The following is a 23,513-nucleotide window of genomic DNA, read 5'->3' as shown; positions in this document are numbered from 1 at the left end:
AGACTCATGACTTATGTGATTTCTGATGATCTAGAATATCCAGGATCCACTGGATACTATGTTAGAAAAAGATTTTAGGCCCAACAATTCCATCATAATGTTCTATATTAGCCAGTGGATAACTTTGCTGGCATAACATAAAGTTGTTGCAATTTTTACTGAGCTTTCATTTTACTTTAATGATATGGATAGGAACTGGTTATAAGCCATAAGACCAAAATGCAGACGTTTTGCTTACTGATGAATACTAGCTAACCCTGAGCACTTCTTATGTGTCAGTAGTGTTCTAGGAATATCATGTGTATTATCTCATTTATTCCTCCCCCAAAAACAATGAAGTGTCATTATTATTCCCATTGAATATAGATGAGGAAGGATATTGAGACAAAGAGCAGTTAAGTAACTTGACTAAGATTACAGTTATTCATAATGTATAATCACAGTGATGTTCTCATATCAGAAAATAATTTCCAACAGACTAATGAAAGATTATATTATCCTCCCTCCATTTTTTACCACTTTGTAATTGTCCTTTTAACTTGAACTGGTTTTGGTTGAGCTGAATGCCAGGTGCATTCTATACTGCACTCTTAGAAAGAAAAGCATTCTTCTATGGGTGAATAATGTGAACTAGAAGTAACATTTATAGACAACTGACTGTTATCTAATTACTGTAAGAAAAAAATGGCTTAGACTAACTACTTAGTCTATACTTGAAAGAATAATTGTGAATATGTATTTGCCAACATATATCTAAGTTATGAGTAATAACCTGAATATATGCATATATACACATATATATACATATATAGATATATTTGGGAGTCTAGGATCCAGGGAAACATTTCCCTATTTTCCTTAAAACGTTCACCAAAAAACTAAATAGTTCAAAATTCTGTATTCTTTGAGTGGCTTAAGTTGAGACTGCGTTTTTGACCAAGGCAGGTATTTGTTTCCATTTTCATGCTATAGTTTTTGGGTTATTGATTTTCCATTCCTCTTAGGTCTAAAAAAACATTGGTCCTGACCATGAGTAATTTATTTTGCCCAGAAAAGTACTCAGTGACTATATTAATATTTATGGAAGTTCTGCTGAAAGATATGAACTTCCATTCCTCCAGGAAATTCTCCTTGGCTCCAATCAGATAATTAGACTTCTCCTCACCTATATCACATTATTTAGTCTTACATAATTACCTCTACTTAAGTGAGCCTGCACTGTTCCTGCATCTTCAATAAATACCAGGAATGTTATACCCTGTGGTCCCATGAAGCACTTGATTGTATTTGCTGTAGGGTGGCGTGAGGGCATTTTCAACGCCACACAATGCTCCTTCATGAGAATGTGGAGGAACAGGTTGCAAGTTTTAAGGAATTTGTTTATTTTCTGGGCCATACACCTTGTAACTAAGTGTGCTGATCATTTTGCTCAGAAAAATGGCTCTTACTTGTTGCCTCATTCTTCCCTGGTGTCATATTATTTCCCACACCTTTATTTTCCTATCATCCTAATCTCCTCATGGAGATTTTTTTTGAAGTATTACCATACATGCTTTAAAAACTGTTGGTGGGAATGTAAATTGATACAGCCACTGTGGAGAACAGTATGGAGGTTCCTTAAAAAACTACAAATAGAACTACCATATGACCTAGCAATCCCACTACTGGGCATATACCCTGAGAAAACCATAATTCAAAAAGAGTCATGTACCAAAATGTTCATTGCAGCCCTATTTACAATAGCCCGGAGGTGGAAACAACCCAAGTGTCCATCATCGGATGAATGGATAAAGAAGATGTGGCACATATATACAATGGAATATTACTCAGCCATAAAAAGAAACGAAATTGAACTATTTGTAATGAGGTGGATAGACCTAGAGTCTGTCATACAGAGTGAAGTAAGTCAGAAAGAGAGAGACAAATACCGTATGCTAACACATATATATGGAATTTAAGAAAAAAAAAAAAGAAGAGCCTAGGGGTAAGACAGGAATAAAGACCCAGACCTACTAGAGAATGGACTTGAGGATATGGGGAGGGGGAAGGGTAAGCTGTGACAAAGCGAGAGAGAGGCATGGACATATATACACTACCAAACATAAGGTAGATAGCTAGTGGGAAGCAGCCGCATAGCACACGGAGATCAGCTTGGTGCTTTGTGACTGCCTGGAGGGGTGGGATAGGGAGGGTGGGAGGGAGAGAGACGCAAGAGGGAAGAGATATGGGAACATATGTATATATATAACTGATTCATTTTGTTGTAAAGCAGAAACTAACACACCATTGTAAAGCAATTATACTCCAATAAAGATGTTAAAAAAAACCTGCCTTATATACTTTCTGGAATGAGATAAGGTATGCATTCATAAGTAAATAACATTAACAACTAATTTAAAAAAACCACATCAGTAACAATTGGCCAATAGGAAATTTCTTGAATGAGGAATGCTTTTCTTGCTATTACTCTCCATTGATCTTAAAATGAAGGCCATTTTTTCTCTTTCACAGAAAGAACAAGTGGCTAGATTGTTTAAAATTAACCCTATAAAGAAAACTCCCATTGAAATAAACACATTCAGCTTCAAAAATAGCATTTATGGATGAAGAAGCTATAAGCTCATCAAAGGGATGAAAATTAAATTTAGTGAAGTTATAGGACTGGGAGAGAACTCAGTGAAGGCAGTTGTATCAAGTAACAATGGAGCAATGATTTCTTTTCTCTTGTCATAACAGGGTGTTATGCAACACATGTTATTATTCTTTTAGAATACATATTGATGGTCTGTAACACCTGAAATTACTTAAGTAGAATCAAACTAATTTAGGGCTACTTATAGAAATCAACATCCACTTTAGATAATGATATATAAGAAGGATCTTAAAATTAGGTTATCTAAGTATAATAAATTGGTATAGAACTTTGCTAATGCTAGAGGATAGTTTGTCTCAAAACTCATCTTTACATTTTCTGAGCAAAAAGTAATTAAATTACAGATATTTCTACAATTTATGTCCTCTGGTGAAAAAGGCTTGCAATACTTTTATTTTTATATTTGGAATTATGTCTCACTTTGGCCAATTTATACAATATGAGTTAAAGTTTCAAATATATGGTTGGCATATAAAATACCTCTTACTGGAAGAAGTAACTTGTTAAAGTGTCAGTCAGCCTGAAGTAAATATTCTTTTCAGGATATGGCAAAAAATAAAAGTTAACCTTTCTCTTTACCCTCCCTTTTCACTGAAGATGCTCTGGAGGATGAGAGGAAAGAATTTTGCTGATGATCTTTTAATACCGTTGTCTGACTGACTTTCCATAAGCTTCTTTCAAAAGCAGCATTAAACCATTTGATTCTTATGGTAAGCTATTTGAAAACCTTAAAAAAATGAAGCAACCAAAATGTACAATCATGCAGGCTCACAGGAAAAGAAAATTATTCATAGTATTTGCCAGTGATTTGTTTGTGTTTGTATCTGTATTATACATTATTTATGAGACCACAAATATAAGTTAATTATCATAACTGTCCCTTGAAATAAGACTTGTTATTACTATTATCATTATTATTAAAAACAACTAAGGATCAGAATGTTGCCCAAGGTTATTCAACTAGTAAGTTTCAGAGTAAAATTTAAACCAAGTTCTTTTAACGTCAAACTAGAGAGACCCTGGCACTAAAACCTCCATTATTTTCCTGTTCCTTCTCTTTCATCTATACTTCTTTTAGCTGTGTCCAATATTGAGGTTTATTTTCTCTGAAAGTAAGTAATTTGATTATTAGGAATCAGAAAAAAATTTTCAAGTGATTGCAATTAACACACTATCTAAGCATCTCTCTTAGCTGTCAAAGTATTTAAGGGAGAGACAGGACAGATGATCCTTCTGAACTGAAAGCAGCTTTGTCAAAAATATGGGGACTGAGCAATCTTTGCCAAACACATTTCTCCCTCATTCATTTTCAAGATAAAGTAGAAAATAAGATACAGCTTTCACTGCCAATGTTCATGGTCACATTCTTTTAGATAATTAACATGAATCATTTAAATCAGTTTGAGTACCAGACTTATGCTTAGAGCACAATTTCACTGCACTTAGCATACCTACACGCCAGCATGTGGAACCCACAAGAATATTCTTTAGTAACTCAGGCCGAATGGCCCAGGGCCTTTTAACATGTTCAGAAACCAATTTCTGATATAATGATAACAACATAGAACACTTTCAAGACTGAGTAGCAAGTGGTGGGATAATTTGGGAGAAAGATAAATTTAAAATTGTTTTGTTTTACAAATATCTTACTTAGTGTTAGAGTAAAAATCCAAATAGCATTCTGGATTTCGAAGACTAACAAAAAGGGAGATGGGCCTATAATTTAAATATTATGTGCTGAGGAACTGAGCTTATTGGTTAGGTATAGACTGGCAGGGTGGTGACCCTAAACTAAGCAAATAAACAGATGAGGACTTTTGCTTCTCACTCTGGCTTTGCCTGGGCACTTAAATCATTACCACACACACTACAAAGAATGGTGGGAGAAACCACTAGCTTTGGGTGTTGCTCATGTGCACACCCCATTCATCCTTGAGAGCCAGTTTTTCACAGTGTTGAGTGACATGGGCTATGGAGTCAGTCTCCTCATGTGTGAGTCCCAAGTCCGTCACACCAACTGTGTGGCCTTGGACAGTCATACAACTTCCTATTTATAAGATAACTCGTGAGAATTAAATTAAAAACTTAACGGTTTAACTTAGAACCTGGCACATAGCAAATATTCAATAAATGTTACTTTTACCATGGAATCAGTCATTGAATCAACAGCCACGGAAGCTTATGCACTGGTGATCAGAGAAGCCGTCAGGGAAGGGATGGGATTTGCGCTATAATGAAGACTAACTCTACTGGGCATGGGTTCACCTTGCATCCACTTCCCAATCTCTTGCTGAGAGCCAGGAACAGAAGCAGGTAAATCAGACCAAGTCCTTCCCTGTCCCTCAGTATCCCTCAGTCTAGTTATCTTATAAACACACAATTTCAACACAATAAAGGAAGTGAAAAAATAAGAATAAACAAGATCAGTAGTTATTGGGACATAAGGTTTCTATGAGTTCAGTCACAAAATATATACATATGCTGAGAAATTATGTCTCCAAACCTGCCATTATTTTACTTATATGTTTATCTACCACCTTTTTTGAACAGTATGTAAGTCTACTTACATGAATAAAAGCTATAATACAGAAATAGATATATAAATATATATAATAAATATAAATATAGATAAAATATTAAATATAAGCTACATACAATATTATCTCATAAAATGGTTTATAATATATATATATAATATAGAGTATATTATATTCTCCATATCACATCTTATATTGTATATTATTAATTATGTGTTATATTACATTATAGTATAAAAATATAAATTAGGAGAGTGAGGCAAAGAAAAAATAATAGTTGAGAAAATAACATGAAGCCAGGGGCCAAGTACATATTTGAAAATGCATACCATTTTGTATTATGATACATATAGAGACTTATAATATTGAAGTTTTCTGGGCAATAGTGTTAGGTTTTAAGGAACCTCATATGTGCTTCTGCTATGCCCTACCTAACTTTAGAATCAACTGAGGGACAGAAATGGGACTCAGACAAATAACATTCAAAATATCCCCTTTATTACTGATAAAGGCTAGGTTGTAATATATGACTTAGGTGTGAAGCAACTATGGGCTTCTTAATACAAAACCTCAGAAATAGACTAGGTCATCAGTCACAGGCAATGCTGGCCAACACAGGCCTCAGAATACAGTAAACCTTCGTGCATGCACTGAGGGGCAAACCAGAACTTATGCTCCTGACAGGCAGGCGACTCCCCTAAAGAAGAAGATGAACCACTCAGGCCAAGCTCCTCTCACTCACCAATTACCCTCGTCTTTCTTCCTCTCATAGGAGGAGTGAGTAAAGGGGCCACAGAGGATACACCCACTCCCCAACACGGTGTCCTCTCAAGCCATCAGCCTTGCCCGTTAGGTTCAGTTTAGCTTTCCATGTCGAGAGAGAAAAGCAGCCCATTTCTTAGGACAGTCACTGCTACCTTCATGAGGCCTGCCCTCATGCCAGCTGGCACTCTTAGATGTCCTCTGGAAGTCTGTAGATTTTGACCCCAGAAAACTCTGAAGTGGATCCAAGAACATCAGTGAATTTATCTCAAAGGCCTCTCTGCACCTAAGATTGAAATTTCACTCTCAGTTCTACGTTCTACCTCAAATTATATCAAGCCACATTATCTAATATCAGAGTTTATGAGAGTTTCTGCAATGAAATGAAATGCTAAGTAAATACACTCCAATAAGACAATTCCAGAAACAGGACACAGATTAGCATATAGCTCTCCTACCTCTATAAAGTTTTTGAGGAAAAATTAAAAACTGCACGTTAATGTCTCTTACATATTAAAGTCTAAACTTGTTTAAATCCAAAGATATTGCTGTACGAAGTCAGAATTAGTTGCCTTGTGATTTAAAAGTCCAAAGAATATGCAGTCCCAAACTCCCCTTTCTCAATTTCTTTTGCTTCATCCCAGCTAGATGAATTCTTTTTGCTTGGGTCAAGCCGGCTTCTTTCAGTAACTACAACCTGAGTAGCCTCTACTAGATTCAGATGTAGTTCTTCAGAGGCACATAAATTGCTATTTGTTCATTACCAAGTCTCCCATGGCCTTGATATTTAAAGGGAATGAAGCATTAATTGCACATACAATATTATCACATTATTGACCTTAACCCCCATCAAATTTTTAAAAACCAGATAATCCTGAGTCCCTAAAATAGTTATTCTAGGCAAGAGTATATTCCCCAAACCAGTACATACTGTCCAGAGACCAAGAAGAGAGTTGATGGTACCTGAGAAGTTGGAACATGGAAGAAATCTTGGTTTGACCTCATCCAGATGTTGGTCACCATATGTTCATTGTCTCTAGTCTGCATAGTTAGAGCTCAAGTACAATTGGGAGAAATCTCCCACCAGGAGTTAAATTATGGCACTGTTTTACCATTATCAGAGCAGCTGTTCTCAAAGCGTCAGCATCTCCTGGGAGCTGGTCAGGAATGCTAATTCTCAGGTCCCACTCCAAACCTAACGAATCAGAAACTCGAGAGGGGGGCCCAGTGATCAATGATCTAATAAACTCTCCATGTCATTCTGATGCACCTACGGTATGAGCAGCACAACATCCCCAAACACAAGCTCTTCTCTCAGAGTATTATTGGAGATATTCCTGTTTCTTAGCACAGTTTTTATACATCCTGTTATCTAGCACAGGTGATTGACGGCAGGCCCAATTACCAGGTCCATTTTAGGCTTCTCTTTTTTTCTGCATACTGCCTTTGAATTCCCACTTTCCTGCTAAGCCCTGGTATTCTGGTACCTGGTGTTGCATTGAGTATGTGTTCTGTCAAGTGACAGATTCTGTTGTAAGCAAGGATTTTCAGCCAGGGGTTTCTCTAGTCTGGAAGCTGTGTGCCCCAGGGCAGGGGCTTTTACTCTTGCTTCAGGCTGTGGAATTCAAGAAATCCGCCTCCCAGAGAGTTTCCACTTCTTCCCCATGTTTTTGTTTTGTTTTGTTTTGTTTTTCAGCTGGAGAATCAACCTCAGCAGATTCCTGAACTGAAACTGCTGTTGATGTTTCTGATGCCTGTGGTCCTTGGGAGGCTAGTAAAAAACAATCCTTCTACCATATTCTCATCAAGACCTTACTCAACATTTCAAAGTTCCAGGACTTAATTAGCATTTCTGTCTCCCACGTCCTATTCTGCGGAATTAATTTCCCCTCTAGTGTAGTGGTTCTTGACCTCGGCCATATGTTTGAATCATCTCTAGAGTTTTAAAACATTTCAATGCCTAGACCACACCATAGACTATTAAAATCAGAATCTCTGGGGATAGGACCCAGGTGGGGTATTTGATGTCCCTCAGCTATTCTTTTAGTGTGTCAGGTACTATTTTTTTAACCAGTTTAATATGCTTTTCAATTTGGTCCCTTTACTTCTCTAGTACTGTGTGCTAAATGAGAGCCTTTTTCTCTTTTCTCTCTGGTCCAGATTTTTGTTTTACTGACATAGTCCTCCAGATTTTGTCTTGTGGCATCTTCCACAGAGACATTAAAAAATCAGTAAATTACAAATCTGCCAAAAGTAAATAACATTGTTCAAAAAATCTTTGGAAATCTTCACATTTCTGAGTTGGATAATCCTATCCTGGACATGTTCTCCTACCATACTAATTTCTAACCCCAGATGGGACCTGACCTCTTATTGCCCTACATAGCCTTTTTCTTAAATGCCTAATTTTCATTAGACCCTCCCTAATTCCACAAATTTCTCATTCTAACACTCCTAGGCCAAGTTATGGTAAACCTTGTCTTGAGTTTGCTAGGAACAGAGAGGCTTCCACTGTTAAGGTACATGCACACACACGCACTGAAATAATTCAAGAATTACTACTTGGCAATGTTGTCATCCATCAGGTTGTACAATTATTGGCTTGTGATGTCAGTGTACTCCACATAAGATGCAGATTGGCGGGCCCCAAAGGATAATCACAGTGACAGCATATCAATATCTTTGTTAACATTCAAAACGGGCTTTAAAGAGGTAAATGGTATATATGCAAATATATTAAACACTCCATTTCTTAATTCATATAAGGAGGAAAGCAAATAAAATATATCTAAAAGATATTGAGGATTGATCAACTCTTTTTTAAGTGTGTTTTCTCTGGAGTTATGATATCAAAACTCTGATCAAAGACATAAACATGAAAGAAATCAAATACAGAACATTTAAGATAAAAATCCTTCACAATAACTATATTGAATCTATAACATATATAGAATGGAAATTGAAGGGGATCCGTACATTTTTGTACTGAGATTAAAAAGGAAGATCAGGGCTTCCCTGGTGGCGCAGTGGTTGAGAGTCGGCCTGCCAATGCAGGGGACACAGGTTCGTGCCCCAGTCTGGGAGGATCCCACATGCCGCGGAGCGTCTGGGCCCGTGAGCCATGGCCGCTGAGCCTGCGCGTCCGGAGCCTGTGCTCCACAACGGGAGAGGCCACAACAGTGAGAGGCCCACGTACAGCAAAAAAAAAAAAAAAAAAAAAAAAGGAAGATCACAGAGTGAAATATTGCCAAAGCCAATTAACTGTTATTCAGCAGCCTTCTCCTATTGGCAGGAGGATATCTATCATGTTAGACTGCAGAAACTTAACGATAGTCAGCAAATCTAAGGATTTCGAACCCTTGAAAGACAGCCCTTCCTTTACATTATGCTATTATAGAGCTGATATACCCAGGTTCTGCTCCTACAAACTTCTGATTATAATCAGGCCCCCAAGTGAAGCTACAGAGACTACAGAGAACATATTGGTGGCAATAACAGGGTTCAGGTTAGCATCCTGGTTTAGTACAGTCTTTGGAATTTGTTTAAAGTAATTCTTCCCCTGAGAGATAAAGTAAGGTTTCTAAATTTGTAAAATTTTTCAAGCCTTTACCACTGAGACTGTACATGAGGAAAAAAAATAATGTAATAACTATCTATTTTGAAGGCAATTGGCTACTAGCTGCTCCTCCCTGGGACATCCTCCAAAATGCACGTTTTCTTATTCAAAATGTCTATAATTACGTCTGATAAATACATCATCAACATCATCATCAATGAATAGCAGTTGTATGCAGAGAAGTTCTACATATTAAAAGGCACAGCTTGTTACAGTTTGTGCCTCAATAAAGTCTGTGTTAGAAGGAACAATTTGCTTTGTGTTAGGATGGGAAAGATTGAAACTTAAAAAAAATACTAAATTACTTCACCATAAAATAAAGAGCTAGCATTTGAAAGGTTCTAAATATCTTGGTTTTCAGTCCAACTTCTTTGTTTTCAATTACTGTGATTGACTGTCTCTCCCTACCCCCATCCTCATGAGATTACTGATTTCAGCCTACACTAAATTGTCCTGGCATCCTTACTTGGGGAACAAGGGCAGTAAGGGGAAAGGGAACATGAACTGACTTTGCTATTAAATAGTGTTTCTACAGCCTTTGCCAAAGTTCCCTACCAATATTATTTGGAGACATTCAATTAGAACTAGATGATACATTTTGTGAGAACTAAGATGTTGGAAACCTATTAAGTTTCTGGAGTCTAAGGGGATGATGGTGAACAGAGTCCTGAATAAACTGGGATAAAACTGAAGTAAAAAATCTTTCTGGCAAGTAAAAATGAAATATTGCCATGTTCTGACAACAAGGAAAGGAAATGAGAAAATAAACATGTGAACAAAGAAAAACATGCTGAGGTCCCAGAAGAGACACAGATTAGGGAGGGTATGATTAAACGGAAACTTTAAATCATCAGCTTTTGTTTCTTTTGCATTAAATTTTTCACTTAAACATTGCACTGAATACAAAGAAGCATTACCATTTAGAGTTATTTATGAAGAGTAACCATACGTTAGGATAGATTAAAAGAAAAGGAAGCATTTACATGTTTTTGTCAATACATACATATCTTAGCAAGTCAATATCAAATGTTATGATTATTATATGCTATTTTGATTAAACAAAAAGCCATTAACTAATTTTGATTTTGACTTGCAGATATTTATTCATTATATAGATTTATTAATTTTGACTTAATAAAATACTGAGATTTAAAAATAAATTGAAACAATGGTGAATTCACTAAAAAAGTGATACAATATTTCAGTAAGTACTATACCAAATAACCAAGATCAAAGAACAGTTGTTTGTAAAAGAGAAATCAGGGAGGATAGAGAGACAAAAAAATGTGCATTTATTTTTTCTAATGTCAATGATATGTGCTAGATAGCTCAACCCCCAAAATATTAGAAACTGTTCCATCAGTTTAATTAGGAAACACATAAGAAAACAAAAATTGAAAAGGTCTATATTAGGGCAAGTTACATTAGCAGCTGTAACAAACAATTCAAAATCCCAATGGCTTAACACAATAAAAATTTATATCTTGCTGACATGACTACCCAATGCAGGTCAATGAGTTTACTGTCTTCCAAGTAGTTATTCAGGGATTTGAACATCTTTCATGCTAGAACGTCACCATCCTCACCTTTGTCACAGTGGATCTTCTGTTGACAGATTAAGGGAAGAGAAAGAATATGAAGAAAGTATGCTTATTCTTCACTGAATTTGACCAGATGCTGCACATGACCTTCTCTGCCCGTCAGTTGGCTAGAACTAGCCAAATGACCCAAGCTAGAGTCAAATAAATTGGAAAATTTATTTTAACTGAATACCCAGGAGGAAAACGAGATGATTTGGTGAATATATGAAATTGTCTTAGCCATCATGCTTAATCAGACTAGAGTTTCATTCTACGTAATACTTATTTCTCACAAAAGTGAGAGAAAATTATAATAAATGCGGCTGGAATTTTACACTCTACCTACAGCCCTGTTATGTGATTTCTTTTTATACTTGTCAATTTCAGGGACTGACTGGCTGCCAAGTGCTACCACCGGGCAACATGGCCTTGGTAGGGTGTTCAGCCTTCAGGGTCAGCAACTGACTAACATGATCAGTCACCATCAGAGCTGATGGTAGGTTGATAAATGACACCAAGAAAAAAAAAATCATGTGAGGCTTAAAATATGTACAAGGAAGTCCATTTATGAATTTATAATGTGAAGTCATTCCCAGCGATGACAATGCTCACTGTTCCTATCCAGAGCTCCTCTTCCTCAGAATGAAGATATTTAAGAAGTTAGATTATTCAGCATGATTTTTTTTTTTTTTTTTTTTTTTTTGGCTGAGTACAGAGTCAGTAAATGTTAAGGGCGTTGTGCAGTTCTGTGGCAACGATAATCAAGTTCACATCCTGGCCTTACTACATAGAAGCTATGTGACCTCAGGCAGTTTATTTAACCCTCCCTCCTTCCATCCTCAGTTTACAAATCTATTAAATGTGCACAATTATTGGTACAGATTTTTGTGCTGTATATGTGGCTATTTAACTAATATCTATTTCCCCATGAGGGTTAATGTTATATACCTTATTGTTGTTTTTTCATCATTATATTTGGTGGCTTAAAACAACCATTTATTTAGCTCACAATTCTGCAGTTCAGCAATTTGGGCTGTGCTATGCTTCTAGTTTGCACTGGGCTCACTCATATATCCCCAACCAGCTGTTGGGTTGGTTCAGGGATGGATGGACTAGGTGGGCCTCAGCTTACATGGCTTTCCTGTACTCCATATGCTCTGTCATTTTCCAACAGGCTGGAGCCAGCTCATTCATATGATGACTGGGCAGGGTTCCTAGAGATCAAATGAAAACATGAAATATTTCTGGAGAACTACCCTCAAAACTGACACAACAATACATTCTGTTGACTGAAGCAAATCAGAAGGCCAGTCTAAATTCAAAATTCAAGGGATGAGAAATGACCCTCTACTTCTTGATTGCAGGAGTTGAAAAGTCATGTTGCAAAGGATCTTAGAAAAGGAATAATTGCAACAATCCAAAAAAACCACACAAATCTACCATGAAATCAATGGTGGATGTGCCAAAAGAAGTACACAAAGCTCTGAGAGCCACTCATCAAACATGTTTGTCTAAGTCACAAAGATCATGAGATGTTTCCTTGAGGCAGTAAGACCTGAACTAGATATGAGGGGCAAATAAGCGATTACAAGGCAACTTTGGGAGGTGGTGGATATTATCTAATATCTTGATTGTGATGACGGCATCACAGATGTTTGCATATATCCAAACTCATCACACTGTACACATTAAATATGTGAAGTTCTTTGTATAGCAATTATACTTTCAATAAAGCTGTTAAAAATAAAATAAGGGAAAAAAAGCTGGGGAGTGGAGGGAGTTCCAAGCAGATGACTAGTGCATTCAAATGTCTATAGAAGAAGGAACATGGAGAGTATAAGAAACAAAAGATCGCCAGTGTAGCAAAAGAAAACAATTGGCAGGAGTTGAAGGCAGAGGACACTTGAAGGGCAAATCATGCAGGACTCTGTGAATCAAAGAGTTTTAAATTTATTTTAATAATAATAGCAAACCTTTCCATGGCACTTACTATGTGTCTGACATTATTCTAAGTGTTTTATGTGTATTAACGATTTCACCCTAACACTGCTGTAATATTTATATCAGGATTTTACAAATAAAGAAACTGAACTTCAGGGAGGTAAAGTAACTGCCTAAACACCGAGGCTAGATTCAAACTCATCTAGTCTGGATACTTCCTCATAATCAATATGTTGCAGTGCTTCTTCAAGGCCATTGTTCTGTTGGTTATCAAGAGCAATAAAAAGCCACTGAAGGCTTTCAAACAGGGGTGGGCATGATCAATTTTGTATTTTTAAGAGTTTATTCTCACTGAAGGTTGAATATATAGTAGAGGAGATCCCAACTTCCTGTAAGTAGACTATGACTGTATTTCAAGCAAGAGAACAAAGTAACTTAGATTATGGTGATGGTAATAGGGAGAAAAAACAATGGTGTTTATAGATGTTTAGAAAATACTAATGATGGGTAAAATGGACAGTTGATCATCACTTAAGTGTAATGTTTGGCACAGACATTCAGTCTGGTTGATTAGACAATTATAAAGACTGGTGAACCTTCCATCATTTACAAATTCACTTATTCATTTAGTGATCCTTTCACTCATTCATAAAGATAGGAATCAAATCTGAGTAACAAATTCTTTCATAGCATTCTTTCCATCACACATATATTACATTTTCATTGAGTTCCTCATTGGAAACAGTGCAGATTAAATGCACAGATGAAAAAATATTAAAATATCAAAAAACAAAATACATTCGTTTTTATTAATTCAAACACAATGCTTAACAGCACAAATGGTTTGTGACTGCTCTGAACACGTGTGAGCCGCATGCTCAACAAGAGGTCTCTACGGAAGGAATCAGTGGTGAATGAGCCAGTTAGGAAGAAGTGTGACTGCTGTTTCTGAACATACTAATTTTTCATATTTTTACTCTGAAATTAAGATAAATAAGAGGCTTAACGGTAGTAATATGGTTAATATGGATGTATGGATCACTTATATGTGCTTTTTGCTAAGGGACAAATGGAGATTTGATTGAAATTTGTTTTTTGTTTTTTTAAGTTAATTTTTATTGGAGCATAGTTGATTTACAATGTTGTGTTAGTTTCAGGTGTCCAGCAAAGTGAATCAGTTATACATATACATATATCTACTCTTTTTTAGATTCTTTTCCCATATAGGTCATTACAGAGTATTGAGTAGAGTTCCCTGTGCTATACAGTAGGTCCTTATTAGTTATCTGTTATATATAGTGTGTATATGTCAATCCCAATCTCCCAATTTATCCACCCCCCCCTTTATGTTATTGTCACTTAAAATGTTGCTGAGCACTTTTATAGGAAGATTCTTCTATGGGCAACTTTGCTGACTATTGGAGAATAAAAGTCTCAAATCTTTTGCAGTATTATTAATAACAATATAAATATTGCCGGTAAAAGTCTGAGTACACATCATCTGGTACAAAAAACTGTAACTGACTCACTTTCTATTGAGATTCCTTATTTCTCCAGGAGCAGAAACTTCATCTAAGACACCTCGGGGTCATTTCAGCCCTGATTTTCCTGAGATTGCACTGAGGTGCTGGGTTGCTTCTGTGGAGTCAAGTCTGTGCTGGGTGTGGAGGCTGAGGCAGGGTGGAGGACTCCTCTTGGCACTATGATCTCTCCAGCCTGCCATCTGGTGAGACGTCACTCTACCCAGGTCACTGTCTATGCGCTATGCATTTGTCATCCCTGGTAGAGATACACCTCTCTCGTGGACACGGAAAGTGCTTCTAAACACAGTCCGCATGGCATCAGTCATCTAAAGGACAGTCAGTAAACAAGAGAATAGAATGAGACGAAAATCAACTCAAAGATGTACCCTGCTGGTACTGGGTCAAGAAGATAAGCAAGTGCAGTGATAGCTAAGCTCAAGGTCACATGTGGGAGTGACCCTGTATTGTGTTTTTAAACTTTAGGGAAATATAATGCTTAGATCAAAAAGTCAATTCAGTAGGGAGCAAGTCTGAGTAAAATAAGGCGGCAAAACGAAAAAGAGTGGAGAAAAACTCCAAAAGAGTGAATACTTATATCAGAGGCTCAGATGTTTGCATTTGAGTGTTTCCAATTGTAGCCTGAGAAAGGGGGGCAGGGATATTTTCTGGCCATTTGTGTTTATTCCCCAATTTAGGTTTCTGCAGCATAAGCATAAAAGTCTGCCACACGGAGAGCCAGGTGGTCACGTTTCCTTGGCCTCATTTCTCTGCGTGCATTGCCTCACAGCTTCACATCATGGTATGAAAATTGTTAAAGAGGAAAAGACGACAGAAGCCTACATCACTTCTATTCAATGTGAGAATAAATGGTGTCTGCAATACAAAAGGCTCTCCAGACACAGTACTTTGAGGTTACAGTTCTGTAATTTTGCTGAACTGAAAAAAAATCCCTTTCCTTTGGTCTTAAAATTTATTCAACATTCACATTTTATTAGCAAGTAAGCATGAACAAAACAGCTTTTGATAAACACAAAAGTTATTTTGCCTCATTATATTGAATGACAAGTGAGACCTTACAGCTTCACGTCAAATCGGTGGAAAAATAATTATCTGTAAAAAGTATGTGCAAACATTTTTCTACAAAGCTAAAGATTCAAGGCAACGTGTCTGGAATGTGTTTCTCCCTTTAGGCTGCCTCCATTCCATGAAAGATCTGTCTCAATTTCCGCTCTTCCCAGAGCCTCCTTTTGGTCTCTCTGCAAATCCATTCCTTCTGAAACTGCCTCCTTCCGACCCTGCAGATGGAAACCGTATGTTTCTCTGTTTAGGGAAGTGTGCCTAATCTTCTCAAGCAGAGATTTCTGGACACGTTTTATAATATCTTCATGTATGGCTTCCTAATGCACCAAATACACTGTAATGTGCTTTTGGTTTGCTTTCAACGCATTAATACATTCGTTGATTTTTTCTCAGCAAAATCTCTAAAATTAAGCATAGAGCTGTGAATTAGATTTATTTTGGACAAGCAAAATTTTTTTTATTATTTTCAGTAAGTACTTGTTGATCACCTACTATGCTACAGCCTTGAGGTACAAAGATAAAAGACATAACTCAAAGCGTACCATCAAGTAGGCTTGGGTTGGCGGAAACCTGATGGAATCAATCCCATACAATGTAGGAAGGGCTGAAATGGAGAAACTACAGAAGCATAGAAGGAGACACATCCAGAAAAGTAAACTGACAAAAAAAGTTTAGCATTCCTTAAAAGGATAATTTTCATTTGTGAAGGAATGTATTCAAGTGTATAAAAGTGACATTAAATCATAAGTCTATCTTAAAATTTTATGGTTAACGGAAACATCTATCTAAAATATTCAGAAAATATCTAGCCTAATTATGTACTTATCTTACACATGAAAGTAATAGCTTGCATATCATTTTGACATTAAAAGTTAGAAAGCAATTTGTGTGTTTTGCTTTTTTTTTTTTTTTTTTGCGGTACGCGGGCCTCTCCTGTTGCAGAGCACAGGCTCCGGACGTGCAGGCTCAGCGGCCATGGCTCACGGGCCCAGCCGCTCTGCGGCATGTGGGATCTTCCCGGACCGGGGCACAAACCCGTGTCTCCTGCATCAGCAGGCGGACTCTCAACCACTGCGCCACTAGGGAAGCCCTGTTTTGCTTTTTTAATGAAACCAAATAAAGGATGGCAAGAATCAGGAGGCCATATCAAGGTGATAAAGCGAGAATTTGGAATTTCTGGGATGCCATGAAAAAACTAGGCCTCAAAGGGTGGTTCCTACATGTTGATAACTAATTGTCTTGAACAGATTTCCTGCCCAAAGTTACAAGGTCGGCAGGAATGTGGGGTAGGGAGGTAGGGATTTACTAAGGGATACAAAGGAACAGACTGAGATAAGGAAAGAAAGTTGAGAGTAACGGGTTGTTTTAAATGCAAACAGTGTTCTTAGAGGCAACAACTCACTACATAAAATATGCAAGTAAGAAGAGAAAAGCAAGTGTAATCTAAAACAGTAGCCATGAAAAAAAACCTTTGAGAAGCTTTTCAAATTTTATAAAAGTGCCTCCTATTGTCAAAGCTCTCAAAAAGGTCAATTTTAATACCCAAATATTATTGGTAATATTTGTTATTCAAATAATAGTGAAAATATATGAGAAATAGCATTCCATAATCAAATCATGTAGTTTTCTTGTCTCCATATATTTTATTTTAGTACAAAGGATACTTTTCACTAAAAATGCAATTGAAGGAAGTGTAAGTCATTGTAAAGGAACAGCATATTTCAATCTAGAAAACCAAGGATTAAAAGGACTTGAAAATACACATCAATTTCTTATTGGTTATTGTCTACAAGAAGAGTAGAACTGGGGCTGCAGGATGAAGGGGACTTTGGATTTTACTCTGCACACTTCTGGATTAATTTGAATCTTTCACAACAATAATATATTCTTGCAATGGTAGGTATTTAGAAAACAATAAACGAGGTTATTTTTAATGTTGTAAAGAGCAGTAAGACCAAAATTAAAAAGGCATTGGAAACTATTACTAAGATTTGAGAAACAAAATTAATTAAAAACAGTAACAGTAACTGGAACCGCATGGACCTTCCCAGGCAAGCAGGCGTCCCACCTTGTTCAACTTCAGAACACCAGCGACCTCTTGCGGCAAAGATGGATACATTTTACATTTGTGTAACTGCCACAGAGGGTGATTGAGAAGGTTGCCTGATGAAATTCTGCTTCTTTTTCAGATTGAAATAGCGACAGCGATACCTTCGGGGAACAGAGAGCTCCTCACCCCGCCACTACAGCCAAAGGATGCTGAAGAGGAAGAGGAAGAGGAGTCCACCCCCAGACTGATTGACGGCTCTTCTCCACAGGAGCCTGAATTCCCTGGGGTTCTGGGCCCACACACCAATGAAGGTCAGGTCCATCAAAGCTGGATTGTAATGAAGTCCACTTGTACATTCCTCAAAACTGCCAAGCTCCAACTCTGCAGGGAGCCCCCATGACCCAAGGAGTAAACTTTGTTATAGGCTAGGTTTGAAGCAGGAGATATACATGTATTTGGTATTAAAATATAAAGCTGTTTTAATACTTCTGCTTTGGCATGATGGAAATGATCAAATAACCAAAGATTTGGGGTCAAAATATTTTTCTGGCATCATTACTCAGAAAGCTTTGTGGTGGAATGCATTTCTAGAACAAACGATACACTATCAGCAAGATCAGAGTCCGTGTCTGAGAGATCAGGCCCCAGCAGTTCAAGGAGATCAAGTGATGATGGACGACGATGATGATAATGATGATGGTGATGATGGTAATATTATTTTACATTGATTGAGCACATGCTTTCTGTGGGCCATAATGCTCAGCACTTCACATTATCTCGTTTGACTATTGCAACCTCCTTGTGAAGGTATTAGTATTATTTTTTTCATTATTACCAAGGAAACTAGCTCAGAGAGCATAGGAACTTTCCAGAGATCACATAGCTATTAGGTTCACACACTGGGTTTGAAGCCTGTTCTGATTCTTGTCTGTGTACTTATTGGAAAACAGGCTTCTTTTCACTCAGTCCTGGGAAGCAGCAGGAAAAGGAAAAGAGAAGAAAGTATTTCATAACATCGGACTCCATCTAGTAGGGCCTGAAGTTGATGTAAACCATGGCCTTTTATTTAGGTCATGAGAAGGAATTCCTGGTGCTGAGCCTGATTCTATGATTTGTTGGTATTTCATGTTAGAATTTGCCAGTGTCAACCTTGGGGGCTGTTCAAGTGGACTCACACCAGAACACTATTACACACTTGGAGAATGGTGTTGTGAGGGGGTACAGAGTTCCCATTGCAAAGGTTTGGTTAGTATCAAGAGTCTCTGTACTAAAAATTCTGGAGATACAAGACTTGCCTTAAAATGACTACTGTTTTCACAGATATTTCTGTCTAGTACATAGAGACAGACATGTAAACCAACTTAGAGACAGTGATATGTTACAGGTAATATAAGAAAAGTTTGTACAGAACACACTGAGAACAGAAGAGAGGAAAGAGCATTCAAATCCCAGCTTTGAGACTTTGCTAGATATACAGTCTTGAGCAAAGCAGTCAGTATTTTTTTGCCTTTGTTTTCTCATCTAAAAAATGGGATAATAAATAATAGATCTTACCTCATAGAGTCGTTATAAGGATTAACTGAATGAAGTTAGTGCCTGGCCCACAGTAAACATCATAAATGTTAGTTATTCTCAATACTCTATTCTTGATAGAAGAGTACATCTTTTGTTTTTGTTTTTTTTTTGCGGTATGCGGGCCTCTCACTGTTGTGGCCTCTCCCGTTGTGGAGCACAGGCTCCGGACACACAGGCTCAGCGGCCATGGCTCACGGGCCCAGCCGCTCCGCGGCATGTGGGATGTTCCCGAACCGGGACACGAACCCATGTCCCCTGCATCGGCAGGTGGACTCTCAACCACTGCGCCACCAGGGAAGCCCGAAGAGTATATCTTTTTTGTTTACTCTCAACAAACTTTTCAGTGTGCAATACAGCATTGTTAACTATAGGAACTGTGTTATAAGCAAATGTCTAGAACTTAATTCATCTTACATAACTGAAACTTTATACCTGTTGAACAGCTATCTCTTTCCCCCTCCTTCCAGTCCCTGGTAACCACCAATCTACCCTCTGCTTCTGTGAGTTTTTAACTGTTCACCAATAAGTAGTGTAAAAATGTTGTCTTTTGTGAAATGCTGCCTATACGCCAGCCACTAAAGTGTTTTATGTACATCAGCTCTTTGAAGAGATACAACAATACTAAGTACTAGTTACTGTTATCTTCGCTTTATAAATAGGAAAACTAAAATTCCAAAATACTATAAAAGTTGTCCAAGGTCATGGAAGTGGTACGTAGGGGCGCTGGCATGAAAACAGAGGCCACTAAGCCCTTTCTTTAATGAAGACACCATATTCTTTCCACATAGTCAACTTTCTATGAAGTAGCAGAACACGCTACAGACAGAACCAGGGAGATACACACACAGTGAGAAGGAAATGTACATATCCAGCAGAAAGTCCTCAAAATAGGGAAATTAAATATCTCTAGAACATTACTTACTTTTAAGTAATTTCAGATCTTTCAAAAGTTGACTGATCTGGCATCATTACCTAATGAGCCAGGAACAATAGAAGAGCAGAATGTCCAATCTTTTTAAAAGCTTTAGTAAAACTTATGGCTCAATAATGTCAGTTTTGAAACAATATAAGAAAAATTATGACTTAAAAAAACTTTTTGTCTCTAAAGGAGTCTGAGAATAAGTAATGAAGTTAAAATTTTAATTCACATTTTACTTTCCAAAGAGGAAGCATCTCTCGAAATTCTAAACTTTAAAATTAAATTTAAATCTTATAAATTTATCAAAGGCAAATAGTTTGGAAATATTTAAAACATTAAAAGTCAAAATATTATTTGTTACTATGAATATCAATTTCTAGAAATAGTATTCTGAAGCCACATAAAGTAGGCTTGAGTTATGAGTGGAAAAAACTAGAATTAAATAATAACTGGTGTGACTATATATAATTACCCTAAGTGATTATTAAACTAGCATGACCATGAATATATAGAACAAAATGCTTTACTTTCTAAAAACTGTGATAAGTAGCAAATACTCATTTACAGTGATTAGAAAAATTAGCAAGTACTAAATAATGCATAGCTCTCCCTTAAAATTTTTTCCTAGATTTACATTCCTAAAATAGTTTTCATTCCTGAAGTTGTTATTATACGTGATTTTTCTATTTAACAACAGTAATAAGACCTTAGTAGGTGCATTACCAGTTCTTGATCTCAAACCACGAATGGCTCCTTCAACAAAGGCAACCAGATGTCCCGATTTGCCTAGGAGTGAAGGGATCCCAAGACCGGGGGCTTCCAGTGCTAAAACTAGCAAAGTCTCAGCTAAATGGGGATGAATTGACACTGAGCAATCCCAAGAAAGTCTTCCATCACTTTCTTCTTCTATCTCTCATGGCTAGTTCACTTTCCCCATCAATCTCATGTCTCACAACTTTTTTCTCCTCCTCCCTAAACCCCTCAAACTCATCAGAGAGCTTAGCCGCCTCCTTCACAAAGAAAATGCAGTCTTCTGGTCAGCAGTTCTTTGGTCTTTCTGTTTGCAGACATATAATTTACCTACATCTACATCCATGCATCTACTCCTATTACAACAGAGGAACTGTCTGTCCTCCCACATGTGGGATGTAAATTCTTCCGATTGTGTTTTTTTCCCCCTACTACACCTATGATTATCAGAATTTTGCATTCTTTTTCCAGTAACAGTGGTAGAATTACATTAATTCATAATTTTTCCAGGGTATGACTAGTGACCAGAAGCAACTAGGAAAACTGACAAATTATAGAACAAACTTTCTCTCAATGAACTAAATGATACATACAGGGATTGAGCTAGGAACCTTGGTTTCACAGATGCGTCCTTCACACCACAGATTTTAAATTAAACTGAAATCTTCATTCTTCCCATTGTGTTTTGAGTCCCATTTCCTGCTGCCCTCTCAGTATCCTTTTTATATTCAGTCTCTCTTCCTCTGGATTCTTTTCTTCAAATCTCTCCCACTTTAGTCCATTTCCTCATCATACACACCACAAATACGTCTTCTTATAGTTATCACCATCTTTCTTTCCTTTTTCTTTACAGTCAAACATCTCAATAGCATGGTTTGTATGTGCTGTAACTATTTCCTCACCTCTAACTTCCTCCTTCGTGGCTGTAATCCAGCTTCCAACCTCATCACTCCACAGTGTTTACTGAAGTTTCCTATAATCCCCACAGTAACTAATCCAAGAGACATTTTTCAGTCCTTAACTGACATCTCAGGAGGCTTAGATTATTTTCTATTCCCTATTCCTTCAAACTAACTCTCCACTTGGCCTCCGTAACATCGTCCATCCTATTGTCCTTCTTTTCTTCCGGCCATTTCTTCTCTATCTCCCTTGAAGCTCACTGTCCTCTACATGACCAATAAACAGAGTGCAAAGGATGGGTAGGAGTGTGTATGTACGGGGGTGATAGAAAAAAATAGATTAATAAATGGAGATATAATCCAGCCTGACAACTCTTTTGGATCTGTTGTCTTTTCTATCACCATTACCCTAGCCAAGCAACCGTCATCTTTTATCTAGATAACTCATCTCCTCTCTGCCTACTGGCCCTCCATCAGTCTTCCAGCTTACCTTCAATCAGCGTGACATCTTAACATGCAAATCTGATCATGTAATACCCCTGCCCATCCTTAAGATAAGGAACAAAATCTGTAACACAGCCTATAAGGCCTGTGTGTGTTATGTCTTAAGCATTGCAATGCTCGCTGTACTGTAGCTACAGGGACCATCTTTTGGTTCCTCCAAAGTGAAGGGACTTGGCACCCGCTGCTTCCTCTGCCTGCATGCTCTTCCCTGTCACCTGCATAATCAATTCTTGTTCTTCCTGCAGATTTCAACTCAATTATCACCTCCTCAGAAAACGATGACTCTCAGACTGAATCAAATTCCTGTAGTTTATGCTCCTATGATATTTCTTGACATTTACCACAGTCATCATTTTATTTATTTGTGATTAACATTCATCTTACATAGCAGATTACAAAACAGAACTGTCTCTTTGGCTCACCACTGTTTCATCAGCTAGCACAGTGCCATTTACAAAGAAAAGATTTAATAAATGCACATTGAGTGAATTAATATTAATGATCATTGCCCTTTTTCTTGATTTTGTTTCAGTGGGTTGTTTAAATATTGAACGAAAGACCTAATAAAAATATTATATGTGATGTTTTAAATTTATAAAAACCACAATGTTAATATTTACATCTGAAAATAGAATTTCCAGTAAATATAAGAGCAACAACCATGCAATATTCACTCAGTAATTTAAAATAAAATTTTAAAGCATTACAAAGAATATACTAATTATTGGGGTAGCCTTAGTTGGTATATTTGACTTTAATATTCCATTTAAAGAAAACTATATGAGAAAATATTAAATATGCCAGAATAGTCTGAGACACGAATCTTGTTTAATAAATATTCGTAATCACATAATTTGTTAGAAGTTGCTTTTGTTGCTTACATATATTGTTTGCCTCTTTTAGACTTTCCAACCTGCCTTCTGTGTACTTGTATAAGTACCACTGTATACTGTGATGACCATGAACTTGATGCTATTCCTCCGCTGCCCAAGAACACTGCTTATTTCTATTCCCGCTTTAACAGAATTAAAAAGATCAACAGAAATGATTTTGCAAGCCTAAGTAAGGATGATGGCACTAATACCCTTCTCTTTACAGACTTTTCCTAAAATGTTTGCACTATG

The 23,513-nt window shown here is 37.1% G+C and overlaps 1 protein-coding gene across 1 annotated transcript in view; it reads left to right on the top strand.

The window, feature by feature from the left end:
* EPYC (epiphycan) overlaps positions 1-23,513 on the top strand; it is a 38,288-nt gene that overhangs the window by 6,363 nt on the left and 8,412 nt on the right. The window contains exons 3-4 of the mRNA XM_004285114.2: positions 17,882-18,053; positions 23,293-23,451. Coding sequence (XP_004285162.1) covers positions 17,882-18,053; positions 23,293-23,451 — 331 coding nt within the window. The remainder of the gene's footprint in view (positions 1-17,881; positions 18,054-23,292; positions 23,452-23,513) is intronic.

Source organism: Orcinus orca, chromosome 11 (assembly GCF_937001465.1).
Source record: "Orcinus orca chromosome 11, mOrcOrc1.1, whole genome shotgun sequence".
In the NCBI taxonomy this organism is placed as follows: Eukaryota; Metazoa; Chordata; class Mammalia; order Artiodactyla; family Delphinidae; genus Orcinus; species Orcinus orca.
This window is presented reverse-complemented; position numbering and strand designations above follow the sequence as displayed.